This window comes from Chrysemys picta, chromosome 1 (genome assembly GCF_011386835.1).
Source record: "Chrysemys picta bellii isolate R12L10 chromosome 1, ASM1138683v2, whole genome shotgun sequence".
Taxonomy (NCBI): Eukaryota; Metazoa; Chordata; order Testudines; family Emydidae; genus Chrysemys; species Chrysemys picta.
In genome coordinates, this window is record NC_088791.1 from 86,566,340 (window position 1) to 86,584,312 (window position 17,973).

General features: G+C 40.9%; 1 protein-coding gene across 11 annotated transcripts in view; it reads right to left on the reverse strand.

Moving 5' to 3' along the window:
- The window catches only part of ANKS1B (ankyrin repeat and sterile alpha motif domain containing 1B), a 771,828-nt gene that overhangs the window by 457,221 nt on the left and 296,634 nt on the right, over nucleotides 1-17,973 (reverse strand). For all 11 annotated transcript variants that reach the window (XM_065561011.1, XM_065561005.1, XM_065561000.1 and 8 more), the window contains one exon: nucleotides 17,481-17,525. In XM_065561011.1, the coding sequence (XP_065417083.1) occupies nucleotides 17,481-17,525 (45 nt within the window). The remainder of the gene's footprint in view (nucleotides 1-17,480; nucleotides 17,526-17,973) is intronic.

Consider the following 17,973-nt stretch of genomic DNA (forward strand, 5'->3'; position numbering starts at 1 on the left):
TAAAACTGTTCAAATCTACCCTGAAAGCTATGTTTCCTTTGATTGTTGTTTAATGGATAATAATAATAAATAATGAATCATAATGGAATGTTTAACAATATGTCAGATTGACATTTTTGTTGGTAAAAGAAAGACTGTCAGTACTATGGAAATGGAATAATCATTCTACCCATATAAAACTATGTTTATGGGCACACATTGGGATAGTTGCACACCCGATAATTGGTTGCATGAGTGCCATTAAAGGTTCTTACTTCATTTCTACGTTTATTACCTTTGGGAAAATGCTACAGTACTTTTAGGAATAACGCTTTTTGTGCAGTGTAGCACATACGTGGAGGAGCATGTTAAGCAGAGTCATTAGAACATAACACATCTTAATTACACACACAAAACTACATTAAAAGAATGTTAAGGTTGCAGAGTCAAGCACTTAAAAGTTAGGAAATGCCAGAATTAAAACAGCCTCTGCAACCTTAATTTGGTCCTTGTGCACAAATGCATTATGATACAGGCTTTAATTATATGATCACATACTATTTTTTCCACAGGATCCTGCCTCATTCAATGCATTCAGTGGAAGGTGAGAAAGAGTAACAAATGAGCACTTATTTAGCACAAAATGAAGATTTCAAGCACAAAAATAGTTAAGGTACCAAGGGAGGTGAAGAGAAGAAATTATTTAAATTGCCTGTACACCAATGCTCAGAGCCTGTGTAGTAAACAAGAGAAATTTAAATTGCTCATTTATGAGCAAATTTCATTCAACATAGTCGGTATTACTGAAACTTAATGGGAAGATGCTGATGATTGGAACATTAAAATCACTGGTTATAACCTAGCAAATGAGTGAACAAAAGGGGAAGGGAATGACAGTCTATATAAAAAATGGGATTACCTGTTTCCATGTTCCTGATAACTCAGAAGCAGGTGACCTTGAATGCTTATGGATCTATTTTCTAACATATGAAGCACAAGATGGGATACTTGATGTCTGCTACAGACTACCAAATCACACTAGAGAATAGGATGATGGGCTCTATAAACACCCTTCTATAATGTGTAGGGGGGAAAAGCTGTTATTATGGGGGACTACAATCTGAATGACACAGTCTGGAGATCTCATGCTACCAGTACTAAAAACGTCCTTGGAATTTCTAAAGTTTATAGTTAACATCCCTCTGAGGATCATTACCTTGCGGTGGTGGAGGGGCTTGCATGTTCCGACGAACCCTAGGGCTATGTCTTCTGGAGCCTTGTGCTCCTGGTAGGGTCACCCTAGGCAAACAGGTCTGGGGAGAGGTTCCATACTAAAAACAATCCACTTCAAGACACTCATAAAAGCCCCAAAATGGGGCTAGGGATACCGGGACCTACCCCGGGGGTGGTGTCGGGTGAGTGTCTGGGGTTGGGCCACCCACGTAACTCAGCAACGCACAGCCAGAAAAGTGGACATGGACCCATCTCGTGGGCTCACCACCCACGAAGTGAAGGGTCAGGTGTGATGCCAGAATGACAGCAGGAGGGACAGACCACAACAGACTGGTCCTCTGCAAGGAAACTGGCCCCAGGGCACCTGATAAGGATGCCCCCTGGGAGGCTTTTGTTGGAACTCTATCAGGCACGTCCCACTGGGCGGAGGCCCAGAGGCTGACCCAGGACATGCAGGAGGAATTATATCTCCCAGCTGGCCTGGGAATGCTGGGGAATCCCCAGGAGAAGCCAGAACCTGCAGTAGAGGAAAAGGAGGTCTGGTCCCTACTCTCCATGCTGCCGCCACGACCCTCACCAGGAAAAGTGGCAAAAAGGAAAAAGAAGAAGATAGAAATCGGTTAACTAATTCAAGAAGTGTTGCATCCAATATGAGGGATTTTTTTTATTACATCTCAGCTTGACAGATAAAGAGGAATTAATCACAATAACTAAAAAATCAGTGGTTCCTTAGGTGCAAGTGATCATGACTTGATATATTTGTTATGAGGAAACAGAATGAAGTCCCAACATATATATATATATATATATATATATACACACACATACACACACACACACACACACACTCTTGGTACTTTAAATGGGCTAATTACAAAGCTGAAAATGATTATGGGCCAAATCAGGTAGAAGAAAATATTTAAACATAAAAATGTGAATGATAAATTGGGAACTGTTTAAGAACAATTTACTAAATACCCAAAAGCCACAATCCAACTATTGTGAAAGAAGGTACACTAGTTTAAAAAACAAAACAAAAAATCAGCGTGGCTTAATGAGGACGTGAAAGCAGCATTTAAAAAAATAAAAATATATAACAAATGGGAAAAGGGGGAGCTGATTATAATGAATAGAAATTAGAAGCTAGTAATTGTAGAAAATTTATAAGAGAAGCAAAAGGACACAAGATGAACTCTATAGCCAGCAGAGTTAAGGACAATAGGAAGCCAGTTTTTAAGTATATTAGGAACAAAAAGAATTATAGCAATGATACTGGTCCATTTACTAGATGGCAATGGGAAAAAACAGATTGTCACCATTGCTACCTGATGAACCTCACTGCCTGACTAGTTCAGGTAGTTCCACAGTCATAAACACATGCCAGGCTGTTTATCCTTCACCAAGGTGTGCATTTATTTCCCTCTTACATCCCCATAATATGCAACACAGACTTATAACAAGAACAAACTTCCCTGCAGCACCCTCTGAGATTCCTTCTCAGCTCCTTCCTCAGCCCGCTTTGATTCCTGTTTCCTCTCCTGATAGTCTCCCCAATTACCTTGTTAACCCAGTGATTGACACACAGGTGCTCACAATCCCCCAAGAGAAAGTATATAATTGCCCTCAGCTCAGCCTAAAGCCTTCTCCAGGCTGCCGCATTATCAGTGATCAGGGTGTGGCTGATAGCACCCTATCACACAGATGATACAGTCACATCATGAAAATGAAACTTTCGATTCCAACAGTAACTCATAAGGCTATTAAACAGTAGCAACTAAAGTTACACATTTAAAATCAACAGGTCTGGTTAATTTGTATCCAAGAGTTTTAAAAGAGCTGGCCAAAAGCTCTCTGGACCATTAATACTGATTTTAATAAGTCTTGAAACACTTGGGGAAATTCCAGAGGACTGGAAAAAAACGAATATTGGCACAGTTAAAAAGGGAAAGCAGGATGACCTGAGTAATTATAGGGCTGGCAGCCTGACATTTATCCCAGGCAAAATAATGGAATTGTTGATATGCAACTTTATTAATAAAGAACTAAAGAAGGGTAGTATAATTAATGGAAATTAGCATGGGCTTTATGGAAAACAGATATTGTCAAGCTAACTTGATAAAAATAAATAGTGATGTAATAGACTTCTGTAAGGCATTTGACTTGGTATTGCATGACATTTGACTTGGTACTGCATTAATAAACTAGAATGTTACAAAATCAGAATGGTGCACACAAAATGGATTACAACTGGCTAAATGATAGATTTCAAAATGTAATTGTAAGTGGAGACTCACTGGGCAGGTGTTCTTGGAGGGGTCCCAAAGGGATTGGTTCTTGGCCCTATTCTATTTAAATATTTTTTAGCAAAGCACTTAGGCACATTTCACTGGGATCTAAGAATGTGATTAGACGTTTTGCTGAATTTGGGGCCACAATGCACACGTGGCCACTGACACACACATTTACATAATCTGTGCATGCAGCTGAAGTGATTTAAAAAATGGGTCTGTTTCCATATTTATATAAGATTGTAATTGCACCCATCTCCACCACTATTTCTTATTGCATACTATCCCTTCTTTCTCAGGAAACCTGAGAAACATAAATATGGTGAAAACAAAATAATAATTACAGACAGTTTTAACCCATTTCAATTTATGAACATGAATTTTATACATGATTTTTATGCTTTTCTTCCAAAAAGCCTACATGAGCTCTCTCCCTCTTCAAATTCTTTCTGTTGGGAGTTTGAGCATCACTGATGTCATGGGTAAGATTCAGCCCATGAAAATGTGACACAGCAAGAAGCAGTATTAATCAAAAGCTTCCACTGACTGCTACCCCATCTGTGACATGTAAGTTTCATTTTTGCTTAGTGCAAAACAGTTTAACTGGTAAATGCTGCTTTAATCTAGAGGCAAGAAATATCTAAGTGAAACAGAGAAAAAACGGTTTTGCCTTTTTTGCAAATTCAGCAAAGAACTAAAAATGTCAAGTCATGTTTTGCATTCGCAGCTCCTCACCACTCTCTAGTTATAGAATAATTTGAGGATTTCAGATCTTCAGTCACATTTCACATGATAAATTTTTGTCCAAGTTACAGGTTATTTCTGGTGTTTAAAATGCAGGTTAACAGAAAACAGCAGATGGAAGAGACTGTTGGCTTTGTCTTCTATTCCTCAGCCTGGAAGACTTTATAATTTGATTTTTCTCATCCATTTGCTATGAGAATACATATGTAGACTGAGCCACATAGTGAAATAGGTGCTTATAGTTGTGACAGTGTGACAGATATGATGCTGGGAACACATAGAGTATTCAAAGACTATTGTATCGGATTTATAAATGTTAATATGTATCTTTATGCGCTGACTAGTGATTATATTCCAAGCTAAATGGGTGAGCTAAACTATTCTACTGATAGCAACCAAAATCTCAGGAAGTGGGATTGGAGGAAGGGAATTAATGCAAATCCATATGCTAGTAACTAGCCTCTGGAAGTTTCACCCCTTGGGGAGAACAACATATATTTATTTGACCTAGTTGAAGAGGCCTGTCATTCAAAGAACTGTAAATGATATAAAGCAATTATTCTGACACAGGGACGGTGGTCACTCTCTCTCAGTCCAATGACTGAATGATACTATGGAAAAGAGAGAGAGGGCCCTCAGAAATTACTTGAAGTTTTTAACCCCATCAGGTCTCCATATGGAAGATGGGTGAATGCCTGATGAGCTTAGACCTGCGTACAATCTGTTTATTGTTTTTAAAACATGTTTTCTCTGCAATGTTTGGGTTGTGAATAAATTCTTTGATTTATGAAAGGTGGCAGTGATCACTGGTTAACTTTATACCTGTGGGTATATCTACATGGCACTGGGTCTCAGAGCGTGGGTTAGCTAACTCGACCTCATTGGGCTAGGGCTGCAGGGCTAAATATTGCAGTGTAGACATTCAGGCTTGGGCTGGAGCCTGGGGTCTGAGGCCCTTCCCCCTTCTGGGATCTCAAAGCCTGGGCTCCAGCCTGAGCCTGTATGTCTACACTGCAATTTTATAGCCCCACAGCACAAGCCCTGCAAACCCAAGTCAACAGCCGCAGCCATTCCCATGGGTCTTTTATCACAGTGTAGATATACCCTAAGAGAGCATGACTGCAGGTGCTGAATTAAAGTCAGACCTGCTGAGATAATCACAGTAAATTGCAGGATTCTGCAGCTTAAGTCTCAGATCTAGAGGGAGTGTGTCACAGGACTCCCCACCAAGAAAGATGACAGCTCAAGTCCTGAGACATAAGTGAGTTACCCTCAAGGAGCCCATGAAAGGATCAGGAGTGCAGGTACCACAGGAACTCTGATGCATAAGAGAGGTTACTCATCTGTTGCAGTAATTGGAGTTCTTTGAGAAAGGTTTTCCCCTGTGAGTGCTCCACTTCAAGTGACTCCCTTGTACAGTAGTCAGAGAATGTGTGCACCAAGGATCATGTTACATCCTTGCAGATTTCCACAACTGGAACATCTTTGAGTGAGGCCACAGACAAACTGTAATCTAACAGAGTGTGCAATCACTCTCAGGGGAGGTGGAATCTCAGCAAAACCATAACAAGGCAATAGTGCATCCAGAGATCGATTTAGAAGGTCTATGTGGAGGCAGAGGCTCCCCTAGAGTTATCTGCAATAGACAAAGAGTCTAGGGAGTCTTCCTGAATGGCCTAGTTCTGTCCAAGTAAGAGGTCATCTTAACATCTAGCATATGAAAGGCATACTCCTGTGTAAACTGATGTGGCTCAGGGAAAATAAAAACAGAAAGTGGATAGTTTGGTTAATGTGAAACTCAGAAGTAAGTTTAAGTAAAAACTTTGAATGGGTCATAGTGATACTTTCTCCTTGGAGAACCCAATAAATGCAGGGCCTGCCATTAGAGGCCCCATCATCCCAACCCTTCAAGCCGAAATGATGTCTACCAAAAGGTCTTCATAGACACAAGTGGCAGTGAGTATGTAGCTAGTGGTTTAAAGGGCTGTTTCATGAGACTGTTAAGAACCAGGTTGAGATCCAAAAGTGGTGTAGAGGATCTAATGTGGAAAAAATTCATATGGCCTTTTAGGAATCTCGTTGGGGTTGGATGAGTGAATATTGACAAACATTCTACTGGCACATGGAAAGCTGTTATTGCCGCTAAAAAAACCTTGATGGAACTCATAGAAAGACCTGATGTTTTCAATTCCAACAGATAATCCAAGATTGTGGAAAGAGATGCTGGATAGGAGAAAGATGGCACTGGTTATACCAAAGATTTTATTGAGGCTGTTCCCTTGGTCATAGTAGTCTTTGGTACCGAGCCTTTTACCACTGAGGTATGGGACTTAGTTGAAGTCTTAGTGTGCTTCATGGTACCCAAAGTGTTCAGAGCCTCACTTGCACTCCTCTTGGGACCTGAGGTCTCCTGTGACTGGATCTTCTTTGATGAGGAACTCTCTGTTCCTCCTCTTACCCCCCTCCTTAGATTTTGAGTGGGAAGCTCTCAGTACTGCTGATATGGTTATCACCACCTCACTCATGGAGAGTGTTTGAGACTGGGGTTTCAATGCTGTCTTCCCCTTGGAAGCTCTCAGTGATCATGCATTGACAGAGGTGGAGGGTCCCTGTCAGGGGAGTTCTCTGCACCTAATCAGAGGCCAGCCTTAAGGCTTGCTCCATCAGTAAGAGCCTGTACCCTTAAGAGAAGGGTTGCTCCTTCATTTAGAGTGTATATCCTTAAAAGAAGTGCAGTTCTTGCACTTGCTGGGACTATGAGAGTCCCCCCAAACAATGAATGCACTGGGAATGCCCATTGTTAATGGGGATTGCATCTCAACATCAGAGGCAGCTTTAAACCCCAGGGATCCCAGCATCCGCACCAGAAGAAAACTTGTTCAAGTCCCTCAATAAGGGAAAAAGAAAAACCAAATATATGTATATTTTTAAGAAAAGAAAAAAGAAAGGGGGAAGAAACGTTTCAACAATTCTAAGATATTAAAGCTACTGCTACTAAGAACTAACTATCAAAGCTAAAATGCTAATAAGAGAGGGAACAGGCACACAGCAAAGAGACTATAAGAACATAATATAAGAACGACCATCCTGGGTCAGACCAAAGATCCATCTAGTATCCTGTCTTCCAACAGTGGCCAATGCCAGATGCTTCAAAGGGAATGGACAGAACAGATAATAAAGAGGCATGTTAAATTCAGTCTCTAACAGAAGGTAGTTGAGAAGGAACTGAAGGTGATTCACCTGTGCAGCTCTATATAGCCTCAGTATGGGGCATGAGGATGTGAAGGACACGTGCGTGGTTGAAATGGGCACTAATACCAAAAATTCTGAGCAAAGGCATAGGGGCATATATGCACCTAAATTGGAGTGCCCACAGGGACATTACTCAAATAACTGAAATTTTGTCATTTTCTCTGTGTAACTTAATGGAAGGGTTACCAAGTAAGATCCCAATATTTTGCCAACTGTCTTACCAGAAAGCTTACAAGGAATGGAAGAAGGGAAGGATCAACAAGGAAAGCTACCTCCTGGAGGTCAGAAAATGTAGGGATAAAGTGAGAACTTCCAAAAACCAGACAGATTGGGACCTTGCAAAGTAAATTAAAACCAATAGTAAAAGGTTCTACAGCCATATAAATAAAAAGAAAACAAGAAATGGGACCACTAAGTACTGAAGATGGGGTGGAGATTAAAAATAATCTAGGCATGGCCTAGCACCTAAGCAAATTCTTTGCCTCAGTTTTTAATAAGGATTATGAAGAGTTTAGGGGTAGTGGCAGGGTGGCTAATGGGAACGAGGATATGGAAGTAGAAATTACCACATCTGAGGTTGATGTCAAACTCAAACATCTTAATGGGACTAAATCGGGGCGGAGCTGGATAATCTCCATCCAAGAATATTAAAGGAACTGGCAGATGAAATTGCAAGCCCAATAGCAAGGATGCTCATTTAGATCAAATAAAAGCTGGTTAATATGATTAGTGACATTTAATTGTATTGTAGGAATAAAGCAGAATAAGAATACTTACCATTTAAAATTAAAAAAATAATGCAAGAAGACAAAGAAAATTAGCGTTTGCCAGTATTCCTCTAAATGCTCCGCTAATTTAAGTAAACAGCATGTGAGAAGACAGCAAGGTGAAAGTTACATTATGATTCTACTGTATTTGAACAATATTAAGTATATCTGTATTCAGTTCTTGTCTACTACTCACTACCATTTATATGAGATTTTATAGAACTTGAGAAGTACACAGAAAAGTCAATACTACTCATTCCAGGGACAAACCATTGTAAATTAAATAGGAGAATACATCACAAAATCTGTATTTGCACTGAAAAAAAAATGATTCAAAATAAATGGGGATGATTTCAGATGATTAGTGAAGAGAAATTGCAACCCTAGGATGTTCTGCCTCCCATAAATAAGAGAAGGTAATGTGAGAGAAAATAAAAGAAAAACAATTTCAGCAAATGTCAGCAAATTCTTAAAAGGAGAAAAATTATATACTCAAGGGAATATCTGACCAGTAAAGGTCCTTGAGGCATCATTTTGGGAACATTCAGAAAACCTGTTATATTATTGGAGAATAGGTGCTTTGAAACAGTGCTACTTCATGGGAAAAATCCCCAACCTCCACCAAACGTCACTAGCATTTAGTGTGAATTTTTAAAAGTTCTCCTTGCAAACAAATTCCGGTGCATTAATCTAGGATATTTTTATATGGAAATGTGCACTCTATATTATGGTAGTGAGCATGATCAAAAATGAAGTGTGCCATCGTTGTCACCCAGTTAGGAGGAGTTTAGTATGGAATCTATTACACTGTGTTCTGCTGATGATTTATATTTTGGAGCTCTGAATGCAGAGCATAGCTCTTTATAAATTAACCTCTGAGGACAAGTAAATTGTGAGATTCTTTGTTAAGACCAAAATACTCTCTACAGAGCTCAGAAACTGCTCAAAGGGCTAATCAAGATCAGATAAACGCATATGTGGGTCTCATAAGCCATCTTGGATTCCATCTGCTTAAGAGAAAAAGAATTAAAATATGGTAGTGGTGGGGAATAATGCATGGATATTATCTCCCTGACTTCTACAGAGACTATGCTTGAAATGAATACACATGGAACACAAAAAGAAGAGAAAAGAAGATTTTGGGTGTGCTCTGATGCTGAATTTAGGCTTGGAGACACAAATGACCCATCTATATCTTTGCATCTGCAGTATCCACAGACATGGACAGAGTGGGTAATGCCTTGTGTTTCTGTAGATATAGTGTGTTTTTGTCCCTCAGCCATCCTGTAGTCATTAAAGTTAAATTCATTTGCTAGGCCTTTAACTAAGACCATCACTTTCAGTCCACGTGCAAGTACAAGCATAGAAGCTCAAGGTGTTATGGGAGGTATAGTAGCTCTACCTACTCCCAGAAAAATAGTTCATGTAATAGTGCATCATGGCAGTTCAGTGGATGAGGTGCGGCCTTCTGGTCAGTCACAAATGAAAGTGAGTGTTTTGCTGCCATGGCTATTGGGATATCCAGAAGCACTTATTCTGCAGACCCCAAGGCTGCAGACCAACTGAACAATATGAAGGCAGGTGCCTTCGGGGGATGGAGTGGGCAAGGAATGTTGCAGAAATGGCAAGTTCTTTGGAGCACTCCTTTCCCCCCTGCTCCACCTCAGTCTTGCCTGGGTTCCACTTTCAAAAGGTGCTGCTTATGGCTAGGCACTGAGCAATCTGAGAAATGGTACTATTTACTTTAACTTCCCGGATATAGATTGGGGAACAAATGCTAGTAACAATAATAGGGCTCAGATTTTCCTAGACATAATAGCTGATGAATTCCTTCATCAAGTAGTTGCTGAACTGACGAGGGGGGATGCCATTTTAGATTTGGTGCTGGTGAGTAGTGAGGACCTAGTTGAGGAAATGGTTGTAGGGGACAACCTTGGCTCGAGTGATCATGAGCTAATTCAGTTTAAACTAAATGGAAAGATTAACAGAATTAAATCGGAGACTAAGGTTTACGATTTCAAAAGGGCTAACTTTAATAAATTAAGGGGACTGGTTAGGGAAGTGGATTGGACTAACATATTTAGGAATCTAAAGGCGGAAGGGATTATTTCAAGTTGAAGTTGCAGGAGCTGTCGGAGGCCTGTATCCTGAGAAAGGGAAAATGGTTCGTAGGCAGGAGATTTAGACCTAGCTGGATGAACAAGCATCTCAGAGGGATCATTAAGAAAAAACAGAAAGCGTACAGGGAGTGGAAGGGGGGGGGGGATCAGCAAAGAAACCTACCTTATTGAGGTCAGAGCATGTAGAGATGGAGTGAGAAAAGCCAAAAGCCGAGTAGAGTTGGACCTTGCGAGGGGAATTAAAACCAATAGTAAGAGCTTTTATAGCCATATAAATAGGAAGAAAACAAAGAAAGAATAAGTGGGACCGATTAAGACTGTAGATGGAGTGGAGATTAGGGATAATCTAGGCATGGCACAATATCTAAATGAATATTTTGCATCGGTATTTAATGAGGCTAATGAAAGGCCTAGGAATAGTAGAAGCGAGATGGATGGGAATAAAGGAGTGGGGATTGACATTACCGTATCCGAGGTAGAAGCCAAACTCAAACAGTTTAACGGGACTAAATCGGGCGGACCGGATGATCTTCATCCGAGAATATTAAAAGAACTGGCGCGGGAAATTGCAAGCCCGTTAGCGATAATCTTTAATGAATCCATAGACTCGGGGGTGGTACCGTTTGACTGGAGAATAGCTAATGTGGTTCCTATTTTCAAGAAGGGGGAAAAAAGTGACCCGGTAACTACAGGCCTGTTAGTCTAACATCTGTAATATGCCAGGTCTTGGAAAAAATTTTGAAGGAGAAAGTAGTTAAGGACCTTGAGGTCAATGCCAATTGGGACAAATTACAACACGGTTTTACGAAAGGTAGATCGTGCCAAACCAACCTGATCTCCTTCTTTGAGAAAGTAACAGATTTCTTAGATAAAGGAAATGCAGTGGATCTAATATACCTCGATTTCAGTAAAGCGTTTGATATGGTACCGCATGAGGAATTATTGGTTAAATTGGAAAAGATGGGGATCAATATGAAAATCCAGAGGTGGATAAGGAACTGGTTAAAGGGGAGACTGCAGCGGGTCGGTTGTACTAAAAGGTGAACTGTCAGGTTGGAGGGAGGTTACCAGTGGAGTTCCTCAAGGTTCGGTTTTGGGTCCGATTTTATTTAATCTATTCATTACTGACCTCGGAACCAAATGTAAGATTGGGCTGATAAAGTTTGCGGATGACACAAAGTTGGGAAGTATTGCCAATTCGGAGAAGGATCGGGATATCCTGCAGGGAGATTTGGATGACCTTGTAAACTGGAGTAATAGTAATAAGATGAAATTTAATAGTGAGAAGTGTAAGGTTATGCATTTAGGGATAACTAACAAGAATTTTAGTTATAAGCTGGGGACGCATCGGTTGGAAGTAATGGAAGAGGAGAAGGACCTCGGAGTCCTGGTTGATCGCAGGATGACTATGAGTCGGCAATGTGACGTGGCCATGAAAAAAGCTAATGCGGTCTTGGGATGCATTAGGTGAGGTATTTCTAGTAGGGATAAGGAGGTGCTGGTTCCGTTATACAAGGCACTGGTGAGACCTCATTTGGAGTACTGTGTACAGTTCTGGTCTCCCATGTTTAAAAAGGATGAAATCAAACTGGAGCGGGTACAGAGAAGGGCCACTAGGATGATCCGAGGAATGGAAAATCTGTCGTATGAAAGGAGACTCGAGGAGCTCGGTTTGTTTACCTTAACCAAAAGAAGGCTGAGGGGGGATATGATTGCTCTCTTTAAATATATCACAGGGATAAATATCAGGGAGGGAGAGGAATTATTTCAGCTCAGTACTAATGTGGACACGAGAACAAATGGATATAAACTGGCCGTCGGGAAGTTTAGGCTTGAAATTAGACGAAGGTTTCTAACCATCAGAGGGGTGAAGTTTTGGAACAGCCTTCCGAGGGAAACAGTGGGGGTGAAAGACCTCTTTGGATTTAAGATCAAGCTTGATAAGTTTATGGAGGGGATGGTTTGATGGGATACAGTGATTTTAGTCAATAGGTCAATAACAATGGTCAATGATGGAATATTAAAAGTTACTACAGAGAACTTTTCCAGAAGGTCTGGCTGGAGAATCTTGCCCGCATGCTCGGGGTTCAGCTGATCACCATATTTGGGGTCGGGAAGGAATTTTCCTCCAGGGTAGATTGGCAGAGGCCCTGGAGGTTTTTCGCCTTCCTCCGCAGCATGGGGCAGGGGTCCCTTGCTGGAGGATTCTGAGCGACTTGAAGTCTTTAAATAATGATTTGGGGAGTTCAACAGCTAAGTCAAGGGAGAGAATTCTTCCAGGAGTGGGTGGGTCAGGTTTTGTGGCCCGCATCATGCGGGAGGTCAGACTAGATGATCATAATGGTCCCTTCTGACCTTAGAGTCTAAGATTCTATGAGTCTATATACTGTTTGACACTGCAGTTGGGTCAAATGGGAAACTCTCAGTCTGAACCAGCACACAAGCCTAGGTTTTGGCATGTGCTTCCAAAGTGCATAGTATTCTGAGCTATATCATTTTTCTTGTTGTTTTGGAAGGATGCAGTGGTTACTGACATGCTCTTAGGAGTTCTTTCCAATTCTGATAGTAGTGATCATGTAAGGGGTTTAACTGTGCAAAAGACAAACTATTCTGCACATGGACACTGACTCCATGGATGCTGCATGGCTAGAGCACCCAGGGAAAAAAAATTGTGGGTGCTCAGCACCCACCACCCATAGCTGATCAGCAGCACCGCCAAAAAGCTGTTTGGCAGCTGTGGGAGGGGTTTGAGGAAGGGTGGAGAGCAGCAAGTAGGGGGAGGAGTGGGGGCGGGAAGAGGCAGAGCAATGGTGGGGCCTTGGGGGAAGGGGTGGAGTGGGGGCAGGGTCTTGGGCAAAGCAGGGGTGGAGCTCCCCCCGTGAAAAATAAATGTCAGCGCCTATGGATGGAGAAGTAGGATATTGTTCACACAATTATTAAGCAATTGGTTGACCGATAAAAGGTTGGTGACAACTTGTGTGGTAAATGGAGTTAGACATGTTAAACCTACTGTTCTTATCAAGATGTGGCATGGTAATGCTAAGTGCTAATGCTTTCTACAATTTCCAGGTGGACAGGTTTTCAGAGTTGATATTGGCTGACCTACTCTCAGCAGTGTTGCCACATCTGTGGAGTATTGGCACATACTGGCTAAAAGTTTCCTGAAGAAATCAGTTGCTTCAGAAACCTGGAGGTCAAATTAGTTTTTCTGCAATTTCATTCCAAGATAGGTTTGGACCAGCTGATACACTAGGTGGTTGATCGGGGATTATCATTTTTTCACCTATCATAGCCAAACTTGGCTTTTATGTCTATGCAATCATGGTGGACTTTCCTGACCCCTGGAGGGAAGGTCAGCCGGTGTCCATGGTTGAGAGTCGCAATACACAGCAGCTCATCTACTCAAGTTCTGTATGTCTTGCTATCACTGATTTAGAAAGTTCAAATTGAACAAAGTGCTTTTTGGTGCTGTATTTGTAGCTAATCTCTTTGGAGCATTTTGGAGGACTGAGCTACTAACCAGATTAGTGCATGACACTTCTGAATGATCGCTGTTTCATAATGGCCTGGCATGGGTGATTAAGAGTGTCCACTTTACCATAGGTTCTCTAAAACAGAACATATGAGGTGGGGGTCATTTGGATCTCTGGCAATGTGCTATTCCTTCTATGATCACTGAGAATTCTGAGAATTGCTTTTTGCATCACCTGTTTCAGGTTCCCTTTTTCTACCACCTAGTGTAGATATCAGTTCCTTAATATTTTAATAATGTGTATTTCCTATCTAGGTCTCCATTCAGAGGATTACAAAGTTCAAATATTCAAGACAGATACTGTGAGGATTTGATCCTGAGGATACTAGGACAGTTGGCAGTCTGACCAATACATGGCACTATTTGTCAGGGCACTGTTTATTTAATGATTCTGGCAACCCTATAGGAGCTTAGTATTTTAATTTGGATAACAAAGTTAATGCTGTTAGGTTATCTTTTTATTAGGGCCGGCTCCAGGCACCAGCCTAGCAAACAGGTGCCTGGGGCGGCCAATGAAGAGGGGGGCAGCACGTCCGGCCGTTCGGCGGCAGGGCCATCACTTCCTCTCGGAGTGAAGGACCTGCCGCCTAATTGCCGCCGTAGAATGAAGCGGCAGTAGAGCTGCCGCCACTTGCGATCACGGCTTTTTTTTTTTTTCCTGCTTGGGGCGGCAAAAACACTAGGGCCGGCCCTGCTTTTTATCCAGGTCTCTAAGCAGCTATTTCCAGATCACAACAGAGTTATGTGAGCACAGTATTGTGCAATGAGCACAGGAACAAATAGCAGACAGGTGACTAGATACACTGCTAGCTCTCAACCCATCCCAGATTCACTTTTACTGAACAGCGTGAGGAAGACATCATCTACAGATATTAGAGTCAACTAGAACTATTGATGTGGTAGATAGCTACACCTGAGCAGGCCTACCATATTTTAATAATCCATTAAAAGCAATGGATCATAAGCTTTTTTGTTGGAGTCTCTCTAATGTGGATTATGAACAGATGAGAAATAAGCAAAAAATTTACTTGGTTGTAGTTACCTCATTACCTTGTTTCATTAATGGCTCTTCATTCAAGCTATTGCCATCTAAAGACAATTCTAAAATATATTTACAAAATTCTTGTGAGTCTATCAGGACCAACAAACAGAAAGTTCTTCCCAAAACACATTTTTGGGGTATGTGACCAGTACCACCACCAACTTTCATTTCCTGCTTAATCCTTCAACCTCTCTCCTTGTGTTTCCTTTCTGCAGCCTACCAGCAGCACAATGCACTGCGAGCAGGCATCTTTGTCTCCTACTGAAACTGAAAGGGAGGATGTAACTTCCAGAAACTCTTCCCTCTTCAGCACCTCTCCTTAGGAGGTTATAAGGTTCTCTTTTCTCCAAGGATGGACTACATGAAATTACCCAAACTGTGAACTTACCCAAACCAAGAATTATTAAAAGCAGAAATAGTGAACTAAATCAAAATAAACTGTTTTTAACATACCTAGATGTACACTTCTCATAAACTAGATATGACATTCTCAGCAATAATTACAGAGAAAAAAAGAAAGATCTTATGTATCTAAGCAGCAGGTCGCTGCTCTGACATCCCTTTCTCAGAGTCATCCCCGATGTAGGATTCAGAGAGAGATGCATGTCTCCATCACTCAACAAGCCCATCAAGCCGTCCCATGACCCAGGGCAGCCATCTCTACCTTCAAAACCAGTTTTCTCCAATCACCTGCAGTACGGTATGGGAGAGTCCTAAGAGATAGACTAATATGGATACAAAAATGCTTTAACAACGATAAATAGTAGTCTTTCAAATGCTCAGCAATCTAGCGCAGATGGCACCTCTCTGTTGCATACACCCAGGGCTTGTTTATATTAGAAAGCCTGTAACATTTTAACTATTCTGGTATAGTTAACATGGTACAACTGACCTTAGGGTGGATGCAACTAGATTTTGTATGAAGGTGTATATAATATATAGTATACTAGTGTGTATATATGTATATATACACACACATACACTATATACTAGTATATATAGTATAGGAATATACTAGTATATGTCACCTTTTTATCAGTTAACTGCACCTACACTAGGTTTTTTCCTGATATAACTATTTTGTTTAAAAAAAAATCACACCCTAACTAAAATTATAAACAGTAATCCTTTTGAGACTAGACCAGACCCAATCTTCATTACTGCAGAACACAGAGTTTGGGTGTGACCTTTTTAAAAAAAAAATCCCCAACTTTAAATCAAATGGCCCAACTCAACTTCCCATTGCTATGAAATATAAATTGACAAATCCTCAAAGCCCACTGTCACAGGATAAAATGTTGCTATTGGGCTAAATAGTCTTGAGATTTTACAGTGTGGACTTTTTGAAGTGTTTAACACAGCATTTAGCATACTAGCAGAACTTAGCATATTTACATTTTCTCACACAATGCAGTTAACATCTTTTACTGGTATTTCAGACACCAGTTAATTGATTTTTATGTAAAATGGGCAAACTCTACATCACTGCAGGTGCCTGGTAGTTACTATTTTAGCAACACAATTATCCAGTGCCTGAGGCCTCTTAGAGATTTATTAGACTTTTACACCTTTTCAATGGATGTTGATACAGCCTTAAGATCAGAAGGAGAATATTAATGTCTGCCTTATTAACTATTATGATTTTAGGATTTCACAAGGTTAATTAAGTCACATACATGGATCTTTTTAAAGATAGACAATAAGTAAATTAAAATGCCTAATAAAAGTGTCTAGTACAGGCAATCCAGGTCTTACTCAGGAAAAAAGCCAAAGTAGGTGGGTCAAATTAACCTTTCTGATCCGTTATGAGAAAGGCAATTCAAGTTCCAATTTGCAGTCTACCTAACAAAAAAAATTGCCTGAAAGAATTCTTTTTTTAAACTTTGTTTAGTATAGAACTTCCCCTCAATCCAAAGTTGCAAAATTATCCTTGGAAAAATTAATGAATGCCTCAGAACATTGCTGTGAGAAAGGTAAGTATTATCTTAATTTCAGATGTGGGAAAGGTGTGTCAAAGAGAGGTTAAGTCATTCAGCAAGCCTGTTGCAGAGTCAGGAACAGAACAGAAGGTGGGATCTATGAAAGGACTTAGATCTTGCAATGCTGAGCATCAAACTGTGTAAGTTTTAGGCACCTAGAAAACCACAGGAAGAACACTGTGATCCACAAAGCCAAGTTAGGCTCCCTGTACAATGAATGGGGGAGAGATAGGCACCTAACAATGAGATTCACAAAAGCCAGCACACTAGGCGCTAAGCCACCTAAGCTAGCCACTGGGAGATGGTGACAACAAAGATGTATGCTAAATCCCACCACTCTCTTGGAGTTAGGCACCTACAACTGGATTACAGTGAGGTGCCTATCTCTGCTTAGCAATCCATAATTGGAAGCCAGCCGCCCAGAGTCCGGAGGTTTAGGCACACAAGTTGTTTCTTATACGAATAAGTTAGACACCTGCCTCACTCCACACAGAATGGTGAAGGAAGAGGTGTCCAATTTTAGCCTAGTGGTTAAAGAACTCACCTGGGGTGTGGGGCGCCCTCCATCTCTCCTGTTGAAGTTGTACTGCTGTGGACAAACAACAAAAGAGTGATTGGAGCATGGGGACTGGACCCTGTGTCCCCACTGAATGACAGTCGTTCTCTCTCTCTCTCTGGCCTGATGACTGTTCCACAGTGGATAAATACGAGAGTGAGTGAGTGAGAGAGGGACTATAGGTTAGGGCACCCAGCTAGGAAGTGGGAGCCCCAAGATCCAGTCCACTTGTTCCAATCACTCTTGCCTTATTTATCCATAGTGGAACAGCAGGGAAAAGAAGGAGCTGCCCTTTGCTCAGAGTAGATAATTAACTTATGATCTAGCCCATAATAATCTGACATTCATACATACAGTATTTTCAAAACCATGATTCATGAACAAGATTATGATTATCAAAAAGTCAATGGTGTTGTTCCCGATAGTTCCATATACTGTTGTGGTTTCTTACTTGTCAAAACATGCTCTCATTCCAATTATT